The sequence below is a fragment of the Anguilla rostrata genome, chromosome 11 (genome assembly GCF_018555375.3).
Source record: "Anguilla rostrata isolate EN2019 chromosome 11, ASM1855537v3, whole genome shotgun sequence".
Lineage (NCBI taxonomy): Eukaryota > Metazoa > Chordata > Actinopteri > Anguilliformes > Anguillidae > Anguilla > Anguilla rostrata.
In genome coordinates, this window is record NC_057943.1 from 34,239,284 (window position 1) to 34,262,805 (window position 23,522).

General features: G+C 47.1%; 1 protein-coding gene across 3 annotated transcripts in view; it reads left to right on the plus strand.

Annotated features, from left to right (window-relative positions):
- LOC135234678 (arf-GAP with GTPase, ANK repeat and PH domain-containing protein 2-like) overlaps window positions 1-19,440 on the plus strand; it is a 34,387-nt gene extending 14,947 nt beyond the window's left edge. For 2 of the 3 annotated variants that reach the window (XM_064299516.1, XM_064299517.1), the window contains exons 2-19: window positions 1,680-1,738; window positions 3,473-3,560; window positions 3,713-3,798; window positions 5,477-5,618; window positions 6,272-6,406; window positions 6,718-6,839; window positions 8,567-8,731; window positions 9,094-9,177; window positions 9,992-10,096; window positions 10,991-11,153; window positions 11,893-12,018; window positions 12,606-12,740; window positions 13,533-13,592; window positions 14,025-14,176; window positions 14,317-14,407; window positions 14,780-15,002; window positions 15,543-15,840; window positions 16,432-19,440. In XM_064299516.1, the coding sequence (XP_064155586.1) occupies window positions 1,680-1,738; window positions 3,473-3,560; window positions 3,713-3,798; window positions 5,477-5,618; window positions 6,272-6,406; window positions 6,718-6,839; window positions 8,567-8,731; window positions 9,094-9,177; window positions 9,992-10,096; window positions 10,991-11,153; window positions 11,893-12,018; window positions 12,606-12,740; window positions 13,533-13,592; window positions 14,025-14,176; window positions 14,317-14,407; window positions 14,780-15,002; window positions 15,543-15,840; window positions 16,432-16,638 (2,441 nt within the window). In that variant the 3' untranslated portion in view covers window positions 16,639-19,440. The remainder of the gene's footprint in view (window positions 1-1,679; window positions 1,739-3,472; window positions 3,561-3,712; window positions 3,799-5,476; window positions 5,619-6,271; window positions 6,407-6,717; window positions 6,840-8,566; window positions 8,732-9,093; window positions 9,178-9,991; window positions 10,097-10,990; window positions 11,154-11,892; window positions 12,019-12,605; window positions 12,741-13,532; window positions 13,593-14,024; window positions 14,177-14,316; window positions 14,408-14,779; window positions 15,003-15,542; window positions 15,841-16,431) is intronic. The other variant, XM_064299518.1, reaches the window with a different exon arrangement.
- Window positions 19,441-23,522: the final 4,082 nt, after the last annotated feature.

The following is a 23,522-nucleotide window of genomic DNA, read 5'->3' on the forward strand; positions in this document are numbered from 1 at the left end:
TGGGTATTAATGCCTGGAAGGGGGGTGGAGGGGGGGTGCTGGTATGGGAGGCGAGACGGGGGGGGGGGGCGGCAGGTGGGGGTCGGGGAGTCAGTCCCGCAGTATCTCCCCATACAGAAGGTTCCGGATACAGGAGGGGAGCGTTCTGAGCGTATAAGCGTCGCTCTGTCCCCCGGCGCTGGCCCAGGCCCCGATGCGCCCGCCCCGATCAAACGCCCTTTGACTTGGAGACGAAAGCGGACACAGGGGGGAGACTGTCTCTGTGCGGCGGGAGGCGGCGCGTTCTGAGAACAGGAAGACACCCCTAAAAAAAGGCCCCTTCTGAGTCACCCCCAGTCCCGACACTGTATCCCTCTTACCCTCTGGAAGAATGGATTTTGTTGAACCGAGGAAATGCCCAATAGTGGGTGTGCATGCGACCCTAAAATCACAAAGACCGCCTCTCACTGCTCATATCCATCCAGATAGAGACTCATACCCACTCTGTGTGCACAGATAGATACTCATACCCACTCTGTGTGCGCAGATAGAGACTCATACCCACTCTGTGTGCACAGATAGATACTCATACCCACTCTGTGTGCGCAGATAGAGACTCATACCCACTCTCTGTGTGCACAGATAGAGACTCATACCCAGTCTCTCTGCACAGATAGAGACTCATACCCACTCTCTTTGTGCACAGATAGAGACTCATACCCGCTCTGTGTGCACAGATAGAGACTCATACCCGCTTTGTGTGCACAGATAGAGACTCATACCCACTCTCTGTGTGCACAGATAGAGACTCATACCCGCTCTGTGTGCACAGATAGAGACTCATACCCGCTCTGTGTGCACAGATAGAGACTCATACCCGCTTTGTGTGCACAGATAGAGACTCATACCCACTCTCTGTGTGCACAGATAGAGACTCATACCCGCTCTGTGTGCACAGATAGAGACTCATACCCACTCTGTGTGCACAGATAGAGACTCATACCCACTCTGTGTGCACAGATAGAGGAGACTCATACCTGCTCTGTGTGCACAGATAGAGACTCATACCCACTCTCTGTGTGCACAGATAGACTCATACCCACTCTGTGTGCACAGATAGAGACTCATACCCACTCTGTGTGCACAGATAGAGACTCATACCCGCTTTGTGTGCACAGATAGAGACTCATACCCGCTCTGTGTGCACAGATAGAGACTCATACCCACTCTGTGTGCACAGATAGAGACTCATACCCGCTCTGTGTGCACAGATAGAGACTCATACCCACTCTGTGTGCATAGATAGAGACTCATACCCACTCTGTGGGCACAGATAGAGACTCATACCCACTCTGTGGGCACAGATAGAGACTCATACCCACTCTGTGTGCACAGATAGAGACTCATACCCACTCTGTATGTGCATATGATTCTGTGTGACCGGCAGTGTGTGAGAGCGTAGAACAGCATCTTCGGGTTGACAATGGCGCAGATTCAATAGCTACTCAGTTCCTAGACTTTTTCAATTTTGTGTTTCTGGGTTACTGGATCAATGCAACATCGTGGCCATATCCTTGATCTAGTCCTGTTGTTTGGATTAGAACTCAACAATTTGGATAAGCAGGATATCTGTCTTTTTCTGACCACATCTGTATTAAATCTCCCCCACACTCCCCCACACCCCCTCTCTGTTTCTTCAGCATCCTGCGCTCTCAGTCAGGAGTGGACTCTGAGCCGCTCAGTCCCGGAGCTGCATCTGGTGAGAGGCTGTGTCTGTCTGTTCTGTCCTCACTGTGTCTGTGCCAGTCTGTTCTCTCCTCACTGTGTCTGTGACTGTGTCAGTCTATTCTCTCCTCACTGTGTCTGTGTCTGTCTGTTCTCTCCTCAGTGTCTGTGTCAGTCTGTTCTCTCCTCACTGTGTCTGTGTCTGTGTCAGTCTGTTCTGTCCTCACTGTGTCTGTGACTGTGTCAGTCTGTTCTGTCCTCACTGTGGCTGTGTCAGTCTGTTCTCTCCTCACTGTGTCTGTGACTGTGTCAGTCTATTCTCTCCTCACTGTGTCTGTGTCTGTCTGTTCTCTCCTCACTGTGTCTGTGTCTGTGTCAGTCTGTTCTGTCCTCACTGTGGCTGTGTCAGTCTGTTCTCTCCTCACTGTGTCTGTGACTGTGTCAGTCTATTCTCTCCTCACTGTGTCTGTGTCTGTCTGTTCTCTCCTCACTGTGTCTGTGTCTGTGTCAGTCTGTTCTGTCCTCACTGTGGCTGTGTCTGTGTCAGTCTGTTCTGTCCTCACTGTGGCTGTGTCAGTCTGTTCTCTCCTCACTGTGTCTGTGACTGTGTCAGTCTATTCTCTCCTCACTGTGTCTGTGTCTGTCTGTTCTCTCCTCACTGTGTCTGTGTCTGTGTCAGTCTGTTCTCTCCTCACTGTGTCTGTGTCTGTCTGTTCTCTCCTCACTGTGTCTGTGTCTGTCTGTTCTCTCCTCACTGTGTCTGTGTCAGTCTGTTCTCTCCTCACTGTGTCTGTGTCTGTCTGTTCTCTCCTCACTGTGTCTGTGTCAGTCTGTTCTCTCCTCACTGTGTCTGTGACTGTGTCAGTCTGTTCTCTCCTCACTGTGTCTGTGTCTGTGTCAGTCTGTTCTCTCCTCCCGGTGTCTGTGTCTGTGTCAGTCTGTTCTCTCCTCACTGTGTCTGTGTCTGTCTGTTCTCTCCTCACTGTGTCTGTGGCTGTGTCAGTCTGTTCTCTCCTCACTGTGTCTGTGTCGTGTCTGTTTCCCTCCTCACTGTGTCTGTGTCTGTCTGTTCTCTCCTCACTGTGTCTGTGTCTGTCTGTTCTCTCCTCACTGTTTCTGTGTCTGTGCCAGTCTGTTCTCTCCTCACTGTGTCTGTGTCTGTCTGTTCTCTCCTCACTGTGTCTGTGTCTGTGTCAGTCTGTTCTCTCCTCCCGGTGTCTGTGTCTGTGTCAGTCTATTCTCTCCTCACTGTGTCTGTGTCTGTCTGTTCTCTCCTCACTGTGTCTGTGTCTGTGTCAGTCTGTTCTCTCCTCACTGTGTCTGTGTCTGTCTGTTCTCTCCTCACTGTGTCTGTGTCAGTCTGTTCTCTCCTCACTGTGTCTGTGTCTGTCTGTTCTCTCCTCACTGTTTCTGTGTCTGTGCCAGTCTGTCCTCTCCTCACTGTGTCTGTGTCTGTCTGTTCCCTCCTCACTGTGTCTGTGTCTGTCTGTTCTCTCCTCACTGTGTCTGTGTCTGTCTGTTCTCTCCTCACTGTTTCTGTGTCTGTGCCAGTCTGTTCTCTCCTCACTGTGTCTGTGTCAGTCTGTTCTCTCCTTACTGTGTTTGTGTACATCAGTGTACAATGTGTCCCTCACCCATCTGGGGGAGGAAAGGTGTGCAGGTTAGTGTGTGTGTACCACAGAGTCTGTGTGTTTGTGTGTTTGTTCATGTGCGTGTGTTTGCATGCAGTGGGTACCACCTCACTCTTTTCTTTCGACCCTCCACACAGGGGGTTCTGGGTAGCCGACGCAGCGGAAAATCCGCTCTGGTCCACAAATTCACCACTGGGGCCTACCTTCCCCTGGAGAACCAAGAAGGTACACACTTACCCTCTCACTACCTGTCAATCATCTGTTACAGCACTGATCTCTGTACCTGTCAATCACCTGTTACAGCACTGATCTCTGTACCTGTCAATCACCTGTTACAGCACTGATTTCCCATCTGCTTGTCTCACACTCTCCCTCAGGAGGCAGGTATAAGAAGGAGGTGCTAGCAGATGGTCAGAGTCACCTGCTGCTGATCAGAGAGGAGTCAACGCTGCCAGATGCACAGGTGTGTGTGTGTGAACAAGAGAGGGAGAGAGAGAGAGAAAGAGACTAAGAGAGAGGGAGAGAGAGAGAAGGAGCAGGGATCAGCTACAAACTGCATTAGGAGAGAGGAAAAGAGGGAGAAAAAGCAGAACAGAGAGACAGGTTTTTTTCCCCGTTCTGAGAGAGAGCAATAAAATGGTACATTGCCATCGCTAGGGCCAGGCATTCTTTCTGATCCAGAGTCCAGAGTCTCTAACTAATTATGCACAATTGCACCCAGATTCATTAAGGAATGTGCATGACTTTTGACTCTTACAGTGATATGCAAAAGCTAATGTCCCAGTCAATGAAGAAATTGAAGCTTTGTATAAACACCAGCTACAGCCACAGACAGCAAGGGTGTCCTGTATAGATTTGTATAGTAAACCAGCATAGTATAGTATTCTGTATAGTAAACCAGAATAGTTTACAGAACTGTCTGTGGGGAGATCTCAAACATGCAGTGCAAATAAGAAGAAGAGTATTTCTGAACTAGACTGTTTCTGCAAGGAAGAGTGGGAGAAAAAAATTCATAAAGCAAGAATAGAGTGACTGTTAGCCGCTACAAGAAGCTGTGATTTCTGCCAGAGGTGTTACTAAGTACTGACTGACAGGGTGCCCAAATTTTTGCACATGCCACATTTACTATTGAATTTTTTCAGTCTGTTTAATTCAGAGAATAAGAATTAGTTATGCGTGAAATAAAAAAATATGATATGTGTAAACTAACGCCCTACAGAGGTTCCTTTGACCTCTTTTAACTTCGCAATACCAGCAATTTGACCAGGGGTGCCCAAACTATTGCATATCACTGTATCTATGCTATTATTAGGATTCTTTCACAAAAATGTGTCAGTTATACATTAGCATTTACCAGTGTGTGAGTCTATTGAGTAGCCCTATTCCTTATTCTTAAGAGTGAAGATGAACTGAATCAGGTGTCAGGTTAACACTGTAACAAACTCATACAGTCTTATCTCTTAAAATCGAGTAATAAAATAAATATTCTAAATATAAGAAGCCAACTGAGAACTCAGAGGGAATTTCAGCACATCTTATTTCGAAGTGGCCGCTAAAGTTTATCAACTTTGACTTTGTGGAAACTGTGCGGCTTGTGTAAAATAACTGTGTAAAGTGCACTGTAGCAGTGGGATATTCCTGTTTGTTACTGAAGCAACGCCATCCATACTCCTTCCCTGTAGGAATTCTGTAGTCTAGCTCATTCCTTTCACGCAATAATCTTTTTTTGGATTGCCCAAAATGCATTACGATTGGTCTGTCTAATTAATACCTGCTAAATCGCCCTTAACTATCCTGTCTTGTGATAAACTAGGGCTGTGATGGATGTGGTATGTTCTGACTGAAGTGCTCTACAAAATGCAATGTCCAGCGTATATTTAAAGAATAACATGTATCAGTATACAGTTTTATATTTAAATTATGGCCATGTGCAAGATCATTATTTTCTTCAACAAGATTTTCTTGTTTTATTTAATGTGTGACGCATGCTGCAGAAACAACATGCATCGTGCATGAGCTCGTAAGTTTTATTAGCTATGCGGAACACGCCAAGACTGCTGCTGTCTGTCAGAGATACATATTCTGTTTTTCCTCTGCTCCCTCACCCCTCCATCCTTCATCTCCCCTCTGCTTCTCTGCAGTTCTGCAGCTGGGTGGATGCAGTTATCCTGGTGTTCAGCCTGGAGAACGAGGCCAGCTTCCAGGAGGTCTACAAGAACTACAGCCATCTTTGTGCACACCGCAATATCGCGGAGATTCCTCTAATCGTGGTTGGAACCCAGGGTGAGAATGACAGAGAGAGAGAGAGAGATGGGGGGGGGGGGGTGAGGAAGTGAGGGGAGGGGAAGGAAAGAAAAAGAGGGGTAGTGGAAGAGAGGGAGGGAAAGACTGATAAGACCCAAGGCCCAGCACGCCTCCATCTCTGCGTGATCAGTCACACGGACAGCACCCCCCCAGTGCACCACATCCTTTTAAATGTGGCCGTGTCAGTCATTGTTCTGTAACGCTCAAACTCCCACTTCCACTTACCGAAGTTTATGCACATAAATTTAAACAGAAATACATAAATAAGATCCTAAAAAAATTTTGATGTTGCAGATTTGCCAGTTTTACTGCATGAAAGACGGCTAACTAGCTGCTATGGAGAAACAGCAACCTAGTGTAAATGATGGGGCCAACGTGTGGTGTGTGTTGTAGTTGTGTGTGTCCATGCAAGTGTGTGTGTGTGTGTGCGTGTGTGTGTAGTTTGGTTGGTCGTAGTTGTGTGTGGTATGTGTGTGTGTGTGTGTGTATATGCGTGTGTGTTTGTGTGTGTGTGTGTATATGTGTGTGTGTTTGTCTGTGTGTGTGTGTGTATATGTGTGTGTGTTTGTCTGTGTGTGTAGGTGTATGTGCGTGATTATGTGCTCTCAGCATTGCTCGGTCTCCTGCTCCAGATAAGATCAGCAACACAAACCCACGGGTGATCGAGGACGCTCGCGCTCGCCAGCTGTGTTCAGACGTGCGTCGCTGCTCGTACTACGAGACCTGCGCCACCTACGGGCTGAATGTGGAGCGCGTCTTCACTGAGGGTGAGTCTCACATACTGCTGGGTTACTACAGCACTGCATGCAGGACAGTGCTGTAGTAACAGCGCTGTAGTATTACTAGCAGGATACTCCTGTACTACTACACTGCTACTAGCAGGATACTCATGTAGTACTACATCTTTAGACAAAAAATGAAAAGACCCCAAAATCTCTCTCCCTCCCTCCTTCTCTCTCTCTCTCTCTCCCTCCCTGTCTCTCTCCTCCCTCCTTCCTCTCCCTCTCTCCTCTCTCTCTCTCCCTCCCTCCGTCTCTCTCTCTCTTCCCTCCCTCCCACCCTCTCTCTCTCTGCCCAGCTGCCCAGAGGGTGGCAGTGATGAAAAGGCAGATGTCTATTGCTGCCCCCTGTAAATCCCTCCCCAGCTCCCCCAGCCACTCAGGAGCCTCCACCCCGGTGTCCGGAGCCTACCCTGGACAGGTGAGTGACGCGCGCCGCCTCAGACGTGAGTCTTCCTGTCCCCTTCCCAGGCTCCCTCACCGTGGCGCAGGTGTGGCTACAGACCGCACGCACCTGCTTCACACGCGCAGTCTGGTCTGGTCTAAAGCAGTGGTCTCCAGTGATTGTGTTCATGTTTTACTAGCAGCGTTTCACATAGAAGAGATGGAATGGGTACGCTAGCAAAACAAAACTGATCCGCGCACAATTACGTGAGAAAAAGAGAAAAACGTATCGATTTGGCAGCGATTCCAAAACACCTGCGCAGAAACTTTAATGAATCTGTCGACTGTGGGGAAAAAGGTGTACTTCCTGTGAGGCAGGAAGAGAATTGATAAACGCAGTAAATACAGTCCTCTCTGAGAGACTAGCATGCTGTCCCCGCAATGGGCTGATATCAAGCACAACATAACTTTCTGAGGGAGTTGCTAGGAGAGTCGCATTCCGCAAGCGCCAGCCACCGCCAGAATGGCCGGGGCATTGACGTGAAGCTAAAAGACAACTTTTGAACGAGTTGTTACCATAGACATAACTCATTGTTACCATAGACATAACTCATTGTTACCATAGACATAACTCATTGCCAACTAATGGCTCCATATTTGTCGAGGGTGTCGGGCACGTAAGTCATGGGTTGGACTCTCATTGGTCTATGTGTACATTTGCTGGAGGAATCGACATCAGCATTTTTGCAACTGGCTCTCCCCATTTCCCCCCCACTGACAGCGCATAGAGAACTAGCCTTCTTTGACTGCGTTTGTGACCCGCTGCGGGCCAGTCGAGTTTGTTTTGCTTGAATGGGCCTTCTGTGTCTGACGCATGAAGGAACCGCTGTCTCTTCATGCGGTTTTTAACACAGGAGCACACGGGAGTCCGTGCTCATATAGATGCGAGATATCCAGATGTGCTCAGTGGAAAAAATTGAGCATTAAACGGGAAATGAAACGGTAAATTGTCGAGCACAATTTAAACAGTCGTTTTAATACATTTCACGACAGTGACGGTTGCATTTATTATAGGACTGCGCAAGACAGACCACACGGAGGTTTAAGGCTTCAAATGGGAAAAGCACAGGGAAGCTCCATGACTTTCAATCCATTGGGTCCTGTCTAAATGGGGAAGAATGGTCCCTTAACCCAAACGATAACCCATAACTCTAGTTAAATGTGTATTTGGGACCTGTAAGAAGGGTATGACATCTGTGTACATTATTATCTTGATGATGCTGGCTGTCCTTTAGAGATCTGTGCCTGGTGTCTGTATGCGGGCCCTTATCTACTCTAGCCCTCACCCCCCCCCCCCCTTTTCTCGGTCACAGGCTACTTTAATATGCTTTTTTCTCCCAATTTTCTCCCCAATTTGGAAAGCCTCACACTGCAACACTCATAGCAACCTCCGTAGCTGCTTTAGGAGAGTGGAAACAAGCGTGTTCACCTCTAAAGTATGCCACGTCGGCCACGTCAGCCACCGCTTCTTATCACAGCTCCTATTCACTCTGTTGTGAAAGAAAGATGCCTCATTTCCTGTGTAACCTGCGGACTCACTCTCTCTGCCTCTCTCCCCTACTGTCTCTCTCACCCCTTTCTCTCCTTCCCTCCCTCTCTCCCTTTCTCTCTCTTTCTCACCTTCTTCTCTCTCCTTCCCTCCCTCTCTCTTTCTCTCTCTCTCCTTCTCTCCTATCTCTCTCTCTGTCTCTCTCTCTCCCCCAGGCCAGTAATGGGGCCCAGAGCAGTGACTACTCGTCCTCCCTCCCCTCCACACCGGTGGTCAGCCATAAGGACATGGGGAGGGGCGTGGCGGGGGGGGACGCGGGCGGGAGCGCCACCCCAGGGCCCCAGCGTAACGTGCCCCGGAGACGCACCTCCCTCTTCACAGTCAGTACCCGCTCCTCAGCTCCTCCTCCTCCCCTCGCCTCCTCTCCCACAATCCTCAGCCTCAGCTGCCTGTTCAGCTCCACCCACCCACTATAGATGCACATGCATTTCCTATGCTGATGCTAACGTTGCAAGAGCAAATAAACAGTAACGCACTGAATTACTGCACTCCCTTAATCTCGCTCTGTTCAAATTAATTCCATCCAGAATGCTTTACTGACATACTGCAATGTATTGCCGAAGCTTCACATTTACCTTTCTCCCATCCCCCCTTCTCTCTCTCTCTCTCTCTGTCTCTCTCTCTGTCTCTCCCTCTCTCTCTCTCTCTCTGTCTCTCTCTCTCTCTCTCTGGCCCCGTTTAGAACCGCCGGGGTAGCGACTCAGAGAAGCGTGCTTCGGACAGCAAGGCGGACCCTAGCGTCGGGAGGGGAACCCCCATTAGACAGGTCAGTGAGGGACAGGCCCTGCCGACCAATCAGCTTGTCCGATCACGCGTCCAGCAGGACATTTTTGACGGGTTCTGACTGGAGCTTCTGCATGCCTTCGTTCTGCATGTATTAATGCATTCTAGGTCAGTGACAGGTTCGCCTGTGAGCCTATTGGTTGTGACAATGACAGCATGGATAACTATGGTTGGGCATTCCCAACTCGTGAGGACAGAGTGGATACATATTTTTAAAATTTTTGAAAGAGTAAAAATATGTATAGAAGAAGGAAAACAGTGAAATGTTGAATCCTGACAAACAGGGTGCTGTGTGCTGTGCCAGCTTCAGATATGGACCTGGTGTGTATCACTGACTCTCCCTCTCCTTGACCCCATCTGTTTGTCTGTCTGTCTGCCTGCCTGTCTGTCTGTCTGTCTGTCTGTCTGCCTGTCTACCTGTCTGTCTGTCTGTCTGCCTGCCTGTCTGCCTGCCTGTCTACCTGTCTTTGTTTGTTGTGCTGCCTGGTACTACTGGGTTGGTCTTCCCACGTCTGAGCTGTGATACTGTTTTGTCTGTTTTAGGTTCTGTTGAGAAGACAGTGAATGTCTGATCCTGCACGGTGTGCTGTTGTCTGCCTGCTCGTATGGCCTGTGTGTTCCTGTCTCCTCTCCTGCCTGTCTGTCTGTCTGTCTGTCTGCCTGTCTGTCTGTCTGTCTGTCTGCCTGTCTGCCTGTCTGTCTGCCTGTCTGTCTGTCTGCCTGTCTGTCTGCCTGCCTGCCTGTCTGTCTGTCTGTCTGCCTGCCTGCCTGCCTGCCTGTCTGCCTGTCTGTCTCAGGGCTTTCTATGGAAGCGGAGTGGGAGCTCACTCAATAAGGAGTGGAAGAAGAAGTACGTCACGCTGGCCAGTAACGGGATGCTGGCCTACCACACCAGCGTCAACGTGAGTCGAGCCCTCAACCGTGAAACGAGACCGGTTTCTAAGGACAGTTCACTTTCGGAGTTATTTCTCAGTGTATTGGCCATGACAGTTTCTGTGGCGATGAAGGATATTATAGATACTGGTGACCGGCTAGCTATATGATGGCTGGACTGGGGATCGTGGGCTAAAGCAAGAAAATACACTTCAAATAACTCCAAAGCAGCCTGTGCAGTGATGCTACATTTCCAGGGGCAGTTCATATGACCAAAATAATTGTATTGTGTTTATTCACAATTATAAAGGTAAGTTTCCCTCTTTATAGCTTTTAGTACAAAATATAAAAAGTACAAATAAGATTAAACTCAATTTTTTGAAGAATAATTAGGTAACACACACACCCTCTGGAGGTGTAACGTCAATTTGCTAGCTACTTTTGAGTTACTTGAAGTACATTTCCTTACTTTTGATCACAAATATCCAAATGTTTCTATACCAGCATTTGTCTGAAACTTCTGTAGCAATCTAAAATATGCTTTATCTCACACAAAAACTGTCTGGGGCAATAAAGAACACACACTAAAATTGAAAACCAAAAAAAAAAAAAAAACACTAAGAAGGTAGGCTATCCCTTTAAAAGGCACACACTGTCAAGTAAAGTCATCTGCATATTGACACATCAGTTTCAGTGACATAGCTTCACCTCCCCCCAGTGTTCAGTGCTGGTACTGCATATTTTATGAATCCACCCCCATGATTGATGACTTCCTGTCTGCATGCCAGGGGCACTGTTTCAGTGCCATTTTGTTATGCAAATTTAAGACTGGGGAATTAGAACACCAGCCTCTTTGGCGAGGAGGGCTGAAGGTGGCAATGCTGTGAACAGCAGCCTTTGACCTTTGACCTTTGACCCGGCAGGACTACACGCAGAACGTCCACGGAAAGGAGATGGATCTGTTGCGGGTGACGGTGAAGGTGCCGGGGAAGCGCCCGCCCCGCGCCGTCATTTCCGCCGCCCCGTCGCCCGGCCTCAACGGCGTGGTCAAGGACACGCCCCCCGGGCCCGAGGGGGCCGCTACGGGTGAGTGGGGGCGTGGCCTGTCGCCCCGAAATACCGAACTCAGGAGACCGTGAGCCAGCTTCCAAAAAGAGTACATCCCCACTGTTACATTCCAGGCGATTCCAGGCGATTATAAGCACATTGTCACTCATAAGGGAGTTAGATTTGGTGTGGTGCGTTGGCACTCCTGTAAAACCAGATACCTTGATAGTGAGGAGATAAGGGCAACAGGCGCAGATGCGATGGATGACGTCATTCGGTTGTGCTAGCTTAGCATTTTACAATGAGTTGGGTCCTTACTCCAATAAAATGAGATATTGTATGTTGCGGTCTTCTGTTGTGGAAAATGTTTCAGCGCTGAAAAGGGAACATCATTTCAAAACTGCTTTTTTTAGCTGGATACATATTAGCTGTCACACCTCATGATTCACATTACATCGAGGCAGATGTTTTTTTCATGCATAAAGAAAAAAAGATTTCTAATTTTCATTGTTATCATGGTTTAAGTAGCACCCTTAATTAAGTTCCCAGTTGACCTCCATTTTTTTTTCCAGCTGGTAACAGGCTGAGCACTCCTTTGTAGCAAAACTATCCGCAATCCGTAGCGCGGCCATTCACAACGAATGGAAGATTTGCTAACTGTTGCTGCCGCTAATTTCTCCGAGCGTTGTGGCTAATGCTAGCACCGCTAGCGCCAGACCAGTCTCTGCTCAGATCGTCTCTGGTGAAACTGACTCGTCCTCTCTGGCCCGTTCCTCAGTTCCTGTTTCTTCTCCCACTGCCCTCCTGACGGTGGACGAGGGGGGCGGGTCCGGCCCGTCCCCGCGGGCGGACAAGGTGCTGAAGCGCTGTCCCTCCACGCTGTCCAATAAGGCTGTGAGCATGGGTACGTCAGCCGCTTAAACGGTGCTTTATCGGTTACCGATTGGCTGATCGGTTGAATTACTTACAACTTTATCGGTCATGTGTGAAGGGCTTGTGAGATTTTTTCCTCTTGGTTCCCAGGCTGTTGCCATGGTCGGAAAGTTCACTGCAGTTCCTTTTCAGGACTGTGACAAAGCGTTGCCTTACAGGATGATTTAAAAGCATGAGATAGGGGGGTGTTATTTTTTAAAAATACGAAGGGGGAAACTGCATGTTTTTCACAGAAGGGAACTCTACTCTGCTTCTTACAAAACGGCCTCCCTTCTTCCACCCATATGCCTCATGTGAATTACAATCATCAGTAGGTGGCATCTGGCCTTAATGACTCACAGATTCTGAGAGGTAATTTAAGGTTGACTGAAATTGTAACTGTTAAAGAGAAGACTTGTTCCCTAATGTCATTTGAGTCATTTCAATCATTAATCAAACTTACGGTGAAGAGGCCTTAATCTTCACAAGGTCCAGTAAGGCTTTTACTGGGCAACGCATTTGACGCTGAACTGATGAAACGATTGGTTCCACGACCTCACGACCACGTCTGTCCGTCAGACACCGCTGCCGAGGCGACGGCCAGCCCTGCCGCCAGAGACCGCGCCCCCTCCTCCCCGGCAGCCGAGAGGAAGAAGCACAGGAGGAAGAAGAGCATGAGTCAGAAAGGAGATTCCGCACTTGGGCAGGCAGAGGGTGAGTGTCTAATGCCAATTAGAGACATGGGAGCAGGCTGCCAATCGGAGCTGAGATGGGTCAGTCGAGAGGCGGAGCAAAATAGGGAAGCCCGACAGTGCGTATAGAACGTCCAGCAGTAGGAGAAATAGTGTTGAGAATATTTAGTGAGGAAAAGAAAGTGGAAAACAAGAAATAATTTTTAACACGACTAAGAGAATAGTTTTTGTTTAAACTGCGGGGTAGATCGTGTGAATGTTAACGATTCCGCATGAGGGTGGTTCATCCTGTTATGTCACTGTTCCTGTGCCTGAACGGGCCCCGCGGTCCGGTCTGATACTGAATCTGGCCCGTGGCTGTGAGTCGCTGGGAAACACACAGTTGGCGATAGTGGTTCCCATCGTGCGCTTTTTGAGGAGAGGGGGCTTGAACTTTTCTGCAGGCTCCCAAATCCATAGCAGAGGTGGGGGCAATGATTGCTCTGAAATGCGACGGAGCCGCTTTGTAGAAAAAAAAAATCATAAAAAAAGTGTGAATTATGATAAAGGTGTCCCATGAGAGTGTTAGACACAGATACAAAAGAAAAGGATGAAGGGATTAACTCATATTGAAGGAGCCCTTAGCATGTTTTAATGATGCTTCTTTTTCTTCTTCCGCTTGTTCCTCAAGGGTACCGAAGGAACAGCTGTGCTTTATTCTGCCTGATATTTATTTTCCTCTCCCTCTCTCTGTGATTACCTCTTCGTCCGTCTCTCGCTTCCTCTCTCTGTCCTTCCGCCTGCCTGGGACTATGGCTAACCTCGTGCTCCGCAGCCAAGCGCAAAATGTGGAAATTGAAAAACTTTGGTAGTTTGAGAAACATTTACAAGACAGGTAATAGGACCAGGGAGGGTGGAGCATGCGGCTGTCCCGTTGTTTATTGTCTGTCTGTCTGTCTGTCTGTCTGTCTGTCTGATAGTCAGTCTGTATGTCTGCCTGCCTGCCTGCCTGTCTGTCTTTTGTGAGACAGCGTATCTAACCATGCGTCTATCTGTCTGACAGCCTGTCTGAGATCCCTTTGACATTCTCTGATACCTAACTGCTGCATTATTGGACACAGATTTTGTGTGTGTGTGTGCGCATGCATGCGTGCGTGCATGCGAGTGAGTGAGAGAGCATGTGCGTGTGTGTGTGTGTATAAGTGTGTGCGTTTGAGATGCATGTGACACAATGGCAGGTTTTCCATCAGGGGGGTAACCCTGTGTTTCTGATCAGAAGCCGAAACAGAAGGTTCTCCTGTGTAAAACTCACTGTGCCTCTCTGCAGAGGAGGAGAACGCAGACTTCATTATGGTGTCCAGCTCGGGCCAGATGTGGCACTTTGAGGCACAGAGCATGGAGGACCGGGATGCCTGGGTCCAGGCCATCGAGAGCCAGATCCTGGCCAGCCTGCAGTCCTGTGAGAGCAGCAGAAACAAGGCGAGTCCCAGGCTTCAGTGCGGCCTACTGCAGGAGAACCTGGAAGCAAGAATCTCCCTATACGTACAACACCACTGTTTCAGTCCGAGCTAATGTGTGTGTGTGTGTGTGTGTGTGTGTGTGTGTGTGTGTGTTTCCAGGCGCGGAGGAACAGCCAGAGTGAAGCGGTAGCGGTACAGGCAATCCGTAATGCCAGGGGCAACGGCCAGTGTGTGGACTGCGGAGCACCCAGTGAGTTTCTCTCTGTCCCTCTTCAGTAACTCTGTGTGTGTGTGTGCGTGTGAACATGCGTGTGCGCGTGCATGCGTGTGTTTGTCTGTGTGTGTGTGCGTGCGTGCGTGTTTGTTTGTGTGCGTGTGTGTGCGTGCGTGCGTTTGTCTGTGTGTGTGTGCGTGCGTGCGTGTTTGTTTGTGTGCGTGTGTGTGCATGCGTGCGTTTGTCTCTGTGTGTGTGTGTGTGTGTGTGTGTGCGTGCGTGCGTGTTTGTTTGTGTGTGTGCGTGTGTGTGTGTGTCTGTGTGTCATGGTAAAACTTTTGGAGACCTTCCTGGGTTGTAGCCTCCCACTCAGTCCCAGGGCGTGCTGCCTCCCCCCTTCCCCCTCAGACCCGACGTGGGCCAGCCTGAACCTGGGGGCGCTGATCTGCATCGAGTGCTCGGGGATCCACCGGAACCTGGGCACCCACCTGTCGCGCGTGCGCTCGCTGGACCTGGACGACTGGCCGCGCGAGCTCACCCTGGTCCTCAGCGCCATCGGCAACCACACCGCCAACAACGTGTGGGAGAGCCGCACCCTGGGCCACCAGAAGCCCCGGCCCGACGCCTCGCGGTGAGGGCCGGCTCGAGGGGGTGGGGGGCGGGGGGTAGGGGGTGGGGAGGTGCCAGTGGACATAGCATTACAATAGGGAGGATAAAAAAAGTGGGTCCTGGGACCTACTCTCTGTATATGATTGCTGGAAGTGTTATTACATTTACTAAATGTTATTTTAGCCCGCGATATAGTAATAACACATTGATCACATTGAAACACATGTCCGATGTTTCAATTGAAAAGATTGATGCCAATTTTCAGAAATGACATTTCTTTGCAATAACAAGTATTGTATGAGAAATAATGCTTTTTATGAAGTAGCACAGCCCAGTTTGAACTTCTAATTTCCCTTTACTGCTTTGCCTGAGTAACAAGTTACTTTTCTGCACCCACTTGGACAATTTCAGGAGTGCAGTCTCAGGGAAGCTTGAGAATACCGTTGTTGAAGGTTTTTTTGCACTTATTGCACTTCGCTTTGGGTAAAAGCGTCTGCCAAATAAATGTAATATAATAAAGTCTGGCAGATAAGTGCGGAGTGTTGGTGCTCCTGTCTCGCAGAGAGGAGCGGGAGTCCTGGATCCGGGCCAAGTACGAGCAGAAGCTGTTTGTGGCGCCGTTGCCGGCGGCGATGGGGAGCGCGGCCACCCGGCTGCTCTCGGCGGTGACCCAGAGGGACCTGCCCGCCCTCCTCCTCCTGCTGGCCCACAGCACCAAGGAGGAGATCAACGCCCCCACCACGCCCGCCACGCCCACCACGCCCACCACGCCCACCGCCACCAGCCCCCGCCACGTCCGCACCGCCCTGCACGCCGCCTGCCAGCTCGGCGACGTGGTCATGACCCAGCTGCTGGTCTGGGTGAGCCGCCCTTTCGACCTGACCCGACCGCAACCCGACAGAATTCTTGGGCCTTTGTCACTGGCCGTTACACTCAGTTACGCTCAACCGAATTTCACTTATAAAACCCAAAGAACAGAGACAGCACATCATTTATCTCAGCTGACAGTATTACGGTTGTGTTACGGTATTATATGGCAACACTGCATCACATTTCGACATTTAGCTCTTGTCCTGAGTGACTCCTAAAATGCATAATACAGGTTTAAATGTGACACAGAGTTTCCGTGTTTTCTGTTGGACCTGTAGAAAACATTACCTCTAGCTATCCAGCCGGCTACTTTGATTGTAAACACAGGACCACAGCAAGGCTAAAAAAAAATCCTGCACAGTATGCCTTTAAACAGCTGGACATTTACTGAAGCAGTTGAGATTTAGTACCTTGCTGAAGTGAAAACGGCAGTTTCCCAACCTGAAATTTGAAAGATTACACCGCCACCCTCTCCTTCTTCCACCGCCCCCGTCTCTCCCTTCCCCCCCCCTGTCCCTTACTCCTCTCTCCTCTTTTTCCCCTGTCCCTCACTCCTCTCTCCTCCCTCTTCCCCTGGGCAGTACGGGAGCGATGTGAAGGGGCGGGACTCCCTGGGCCAGAGCGCCCTCACCCTGGCGCGACAGTCGGGCAGCCAGGAGTGCGCCGACATCCTGCTCCAGCACGGCTGCCCCAACGACGCCCCCCCCGCCCTCCTCACGCCTGGTCTGCGCCGCAAGAGCAGCACCGCCAGCCTGAGCCGCGCCAACTCCAGGAGAGGGGTGTCCTAACTCCCCCTGGGCCCGAATGGTTAGCTCAGCAGCCGTTTCTCGTGGAGAAAGGGGAGTCGGAATCGGCTGCTGTCCTGAAGGTGAATGGATCCTTGCACTTGTCTTCACAAGACTCTTGTGTGTGTGTCTGTGCCTTTGCACAGATGGATTTCTATGTTTTAAAAAAAAATCATATTAAGACTTTTTGAATTCAAAACTGAACCAACAACAGGGAGAGCCTGCCAAAAAGACTCTCAAAACAGAAGACCAGGCACGACTATACTTACAAATGAAAAGCACAGAAACAATTTAACAAAACAAAAGCAATAGATGTTTTCTCTGACTGATGTGGATTGCCATTTGGTGGCTATCTGTCGCCATATTGGTTTTTTTTTGTTTTTTTTGTTTGGCAAAGCTGATGTATTGCGTTAAAGAAATTGCTGAACATTCAAAGGATTCAAAGCACAAGCAAACGACGCGTCACCAGGCAAGGCTCCGTGTTCAGGCCCCGTGGCCTTTGGGCGTCCGTGACCTCACTTCCTGCTCACCTGCGTGGGAATCCCAGAGCACGCCTACTGGACTGCTTCTCATCCTTCCGCACATACGCTAGTCCTCTCTATTTCACGCTTGCCCCCAGACAAGATTCGCTTCAACCGTTCAACCACACCGACTCCAACCCCGTGCATGCAAGCACCAGCAAGACACAGAGAGAAGTAAAGTAACACAAGGAATTATTTGGATCTGTTTTCAGAAGATTCACTTCCACAGAAAGAAGGAGAAAGATCTGGAATGGGGACTGAAATCTGTATTTCAGGATAAATTCCTCGGAGCCTTGAGCGTTAGCTTTCGGTCATGCTAAACCGGTCAGCCGCCAGTGTGACTGGGACGTGTGAGTGATGTGAACAGGACGTGTGAGTGATGTGAACAGGACATGTGAGTGATGTGAACAGGATGCCCAGTTCTGGAGGCTCTCAGTGTCTTTAAACCCCCCAGCGTAGTGTACAGTCCTGTGCAAAAGTCTTAGGTATCTGTAAAAAAAAAAATGCTGTACAGCTAAGATGCTTTCAAAAATAATGAAATGAAAGGTTATAAGTATCGAAGAAAATAATATAAAGAGCAGTAAATAGTTAAAAATTAAATGAAATCAATGTTTGGTGTGACCACCCTTCGCCTTTAAAACTATATCAATTCTCTTAGGTACACTGTCCGGAAGTTTTATAAGAAAATCGGCTGGTAGGTTGTTCCAAGCATTTTGGAGAACTTGCCACAGTTCTTCTGCAGATTTTGGCTGTTTCGCTTGCTTCTGGCTCTCCAGGTAATCCCAGAGACCCTTGATCAAGTTCTTATCTGAAAAGTAGTCTGTTACTTAAAATATTACTTTATTTAACAAAATACAAAAATGTATCTGTAAAATTTCATTTTTTGGAAAATTCATGTTTGGAAATCTCAAATTTGCTCTTTTCTACTGACACACTAATGCAGAAAACAAAAAATAAACATCTAGGACTAAATATATACTATATATTATATTTAAAAATCTAGGGTGCCTAAGACTTTTGCACAGTACTGTATGTGCTCTGATCCCATTACATCCTCAATTAAATCATAAATAGTGTTTTTAACAATTCCATTATGTGGACTTTTTTAAAATTGGTATTGTAAATTTAATTTTGTTTAATGGTTGTTTCAGTGTCGTATGTCTTCTTTCCTTCAGCCACTTATTTGGTATAATCTTTTCATCGCTGCAAGCTGTTTGTTCAAATCACTTCTGAAAAAGTGAACAGGAGGGGAACAAGGACAGATCATGTTACCTTTCTATATTTATTAAACGTTTCGAGCACTTCTGGGTCACAAGGAAGGATGGATGCATTATTCAAGTATTCAAACGCAGCCTTGGTTTTGTTGGGTCTAAAATGGTGGCAGATTTTAAGCTGATAACAAAAACCAGGGTTATCTGCGGTCCTCCAGAGCCTGGGTTGACCTATCGGTCTCTGCCTCCTCTGAAACCTGATTGGTTACCCCCTTTGGAACAGATGGTCAGTCTCTGCCCCGCTGAAACCTGATTGGCCACCGCTTTTGGAACAGACGATCAATGGGGGTGTGGGGATCTGACCCCAAAGGCAGACATCCCTGTCTCACAGCTCTGTATCCTCATGGAGCTCGAGTCAGTGCAATAAGCCAGTTGGTCATATGACAGAATAAATTTTAAAAATTTGAAATATGAAATCCGACATTAAGAATGAGGATTGTATGCTTTTTATTTTTAGGTTTTTTTTTTTTATATATTAAATTTTTATATTAAGAATTGCCTGTTTTTGTTTGTTTGCATATAAGAGAAGGCAAAGTGAAGTTATGAGCAATGACAGACGTCCTTGTTGAAGTAAATGCGTTCCAATTTGTGTGCGTTTTTTTAACCCATAGAGGCAGGGAAAATGTAACACTCGTTTTGTAACACTGTGAACGTAGAAAGAAGACAGAAGACCAGCCGACCCTTTTTCTAGTCCGATGTCATTCCGTGCTGTAATTGCAGGCCAGCAGATAGTATCGTCAGTGTTTTCAGCCAACCGGCAAATTCTGTCATCACAGTAAACAGTATTATAGTAATTAAGTATTTCAGTAGAATGCAGTAGTAATTGCATTGGTCTAGACCAACTGTTCTCTATTAAAGGCACAGCGTTTGGTTTAACAGCTGTTCTTTAAAAAGAGAGCGATGATGAATTGTACAGCTATATAGTTATATTGTTATTACTGCTGTTCTTGTCACGGTTGATAATGTATGTACAGCATTGTAATTGTACGTAAATAAAGTTTGTATGAATATCTTGCTCTCGTTTGCTCTGGGCTATGGGAATTTGCCTCAGTCTCGATGTTTCCCTTTTTTTGCGATTTAGTTTTTTTTTTTTCAGTTTGATGTGTTTTGTTCAACGCTGACGTTAAGAATTTTGAACGTTTTAACGATAATTATCGCTTGTGTCCTCATCCCACAGAGAGTTGCTGTTCTCTTCTCGAACGTAACATGAAGAGAGCTCAGAATTCAGAGTTGTACGTTAAGATTGGGTAGCTGATTGACGGCTGCACTGGTCTCTTGGTTTTGATCTAAATGAAGATGAAGTAGACTAAGCTCTGGAGAATAGATCTCAAGCACTGGGGTTGCCAGATAGTGACATGGTTCTACTTCCTAATATTAAAGATTAATCTTTTTCCACCTCATACTAGTGATTCTGATTCCACTGGCATTTTACTGAGATTATAGCTGCTGAACTACCACATTTCACATAAATGTGGTACATTGTGCCTGCCATTCCTTGATAGACTAGCATGAAGAAGTGCTAACAGTATGCTAAATTATGAGCCCGGATGAATTGATTGGCCTGTTCTCAAGATTGCCTTTCGTATGCCACCCCATGCACAGCATTTTTCTGTTCATTAAATCTGATTTAATCTCTGCACCGGGAGCAGAAGACGTTAGGATTGACAGTCCACTGGAGAAATGCACGATGATTTCCAGAAGAGGTATACATTTCACTCCATATTAAAGCCATGGAAATCAGAGTAAGAGCGGAGACGAGAAATGAAACTGAGGTGAACGTGTCAAACGGCTGGGCTTTTGGCCTCCAGCTGTCTGTCCACTCTATTAAAGAGGAAGGATTCTGTGGTATCTTTGGGTCTGGCCTTGTGAAGATTTCCTCTTTTTTAATAGATTCTTTGTCCTTTCTTCTGCTTTTTTTTTAAATCATGTCAAACTTTTATCTGCTGTAAACAGAGGCGCCGGGCAAGCGCAAGGCGGACCACGCCCTGGACTGCCCCGCCCCTGGCCTCGCCCCCCCGGCCCCGCCCCTACCCCCGCCCCCAGGCATGTTGTGGTATTTTACAGTGCTGCTCATTGATTTAAACTCGATGTGCAATACTCAACTCATATCAGTGGATGCAGCTGGATGTGTTTACCTTGAAACTGAAAACTGGCAGTTCACGCCTCTCTCTTTTGTATTTATTTTATTTATCTGTGTGTGTTTGGAGGCGTTTCCTAAGGAGACCACAGCTGCCATCGCTGGACAGTGATGCCGACCCATGTAGCGGTGCAATATTCACTGAGTGTAAAATTACAGTCATGGGTGAGCAGGGCTTTGTGACTCTCAGTAAGCAGCGGAGTTAACAGGTTGAGTCAGCCAACCGAAATTCCACGCTGCCTCGTAACAAAAGCCCCGTGATTGGTTCAAACCAGCATACGTTTTGCTGATAGCACGATAGGTCTACTCATTTAGGGATTCATATTTCCTTAACACAGCCTACATTTAAAAACATGGTTTTAACTCCTTTGGTTTGGTGTTGCGGTGACATAGCTCAGGAGGTAAGAGCGGTTGTCTGGCAGTCGGAGGGTTGCCGGTTCGATCCCCGCTCTGGGCATGTCGAAGTGTCCCTGAGCAAGACACCTAACCCCTAATTGCTCTGGTGAATGCGAGGCATCAATTGTAAAGCGCTTTGGATAAAAACGCTATATGAATGCAGTCAATTTACCATTTGTTGCAATAATGTCATTTTTATCAGTAATAAGTTAACTGTTTTTATTAGTTTTTTCTGTAGTCTTCTGTTCGAGGCATCGTACCCAATTTGCCAAGACACTGAAAAGAGAAAAAAAAAAACTGAGCTGGACGATCAGGTGATTGCTTAGAAAGCAGTGTGAGTAATTAGCTTTTCAACACTATAAAAGTGTCGAAGGCACCCGTGTGATTGCAGTTGGCTGTTTTTTTGCTTTGGTCAGTAGCGGTGGGTGATGAGAAGAATGTGAACTTCAGTGATCCCTGGCAGAAAGCAAACTTTGGTATTATGACTACTTAAGAAAAACAAGAACAGCGGAGTCCACAACAATTTGGACGATGACACGATTTATGTTGTTCTGGCTCTGCATTTCAGCACGTTGGATTAGAAGTAAAACAATGATGAATGTGAGGTCAAAGTACAGATGGTCAGCTTTAATTTATGTCCATTTAATGGGAACACTTTGAATGGAAAGATTTCTGAATATTCCAGAAGTTTTGCAACCCTAGTAGGAGTTACAGCCCTTTTTGTAAATAGTCTTTAGGGGACCAAAACTGTGGACAAGTGAACATAATAGTGTTCTGTTCACCTGATATGGACGTAAATACCCTCAAAGCTGACGGTCTGAACCACATATTTATTGCTTCATTTCAAATCCAAAGTCCTGAAGCACAGAGCCAAAGGAATACAACTAGTGTCACTGTCCCGATACTTATGTACTGCACTGTATGTTGTTTTCAACATCTCTGCAGTGCTCACTGATCCATTGCGCGCATGAAGATGAAATTCTCAACTGTAACCCCAGCAGGTAAGCTTTGGTTCTTTAGACAGACCTGCATTAGTAACATGAAAATGAGAACTAGATCTAAAATATAAAAAAATATTGTGTGGGTGCTTAGAGACTGTAAATAATGTTTTATTTATTTGTTGCTACCTTCCAGTCACTTCCTGATGAATAACTTTGACCGTGGTCGTCAGGTGGTCAAGTCAGCAAATATGGATTTCAGAGAACTCGATTCACTTGCTGTGTAAGCAACTCCTTTGGTGGTAAATCACAGTACCTAATTTTCACCCCTAGATGGCGCAAAGGGCCAGCAAAACGGTCACAGCTGTTTAACAGTAATTTCATGTTGCGCTTTTTTACTGTTGATAACCCAGGTACTATACCACGGACGCCACAGAACTTGTGGACTTATGGATTAGTGTTTTATCTCGCACACTCTCAATGTGAATTACCTGCCTTATTTTTTGAGTCAGGTTGTGAAATAATTTTATTTATATGGCCATATTTTATATAATTTGTAAAGTGAGAGACACTTAATATTTGTCCTTTTTATTCACATTTTACACTTTGTGACACATTTGTTCTGAAAAGAATGAAATAAAAACTAAAAGTAAGACACATAATTGGTTGTCACTAGTGTCATTTTAATGGAAATGTTCATTTATGGGATTTCATTAAATACCGTAGACACTGAAGCTGAAAGGAATAACGGTCCTGTGCTTTATAGATAAAGCAGTCTAGTCTGCACCCATATAAAATAGAGCGTTTGGTGATGTAACATTGCTGAGCTCCATTATCCACTGCTGATGTACTACTGTGAAACTTTGGGCCAGAAAAAGGCCCCACACATTCCTGTAGGTTCCTGTGACGTGCACTCCGACCCTTGACCTCTGCACTCTGCCTTGCGGTTTCCTCCAATTGTGCCTCCCGAAACGTGTGACCTGGCCTCTCCCCCTCCCCCTCCACCGCCCCCCCAAGCTCACGTAGTCAGCACCATCAAACGAGTGGAAAAATATATCTTCAGGGGTGAGAGAGAGGAGACGATGTCAGTCCCAAAAAGACCCCTTTTGACCAGAACTGGCAGTCTCTCTAGAACAGTGGTAAACAACCCTGTTCCTGGAGATGTACCATCCTGTAGGATTTCATTCCAACCCCAACAAAGCACACCTCATTCAACAGCTAGAGATCTTGTCAGAGTCAGGTGTGACTAATTAGGGTTGAAATGAAAACCTACGCGATGGTAGATTTCCAGGAACAGGGTTGGTTACCACTGCTCTAGAAACATGGACCATGTCTGAATCAGCGCACTTGCCTACTATTGAGTATAGATGTTGAGTACAGTGGATGAGAAAGCATGTGAAATTTTCTCTGAATGTAGTGTACTTAAAATCCCAGGATGATATACAGTACCAGTCAAAAGTTTGGACACACCTGCTTAAACCAGTTTTTTCATGATTAAAAATGCTTTTAACTGTATCTAAACTTGTATATAAACACTTAATATTTCATTATATTTTATATGTACTTATATAAGCAGATAATCGTAATTGGATTGCATTCAAAAGTTAGATTTTTAAATGAAAAT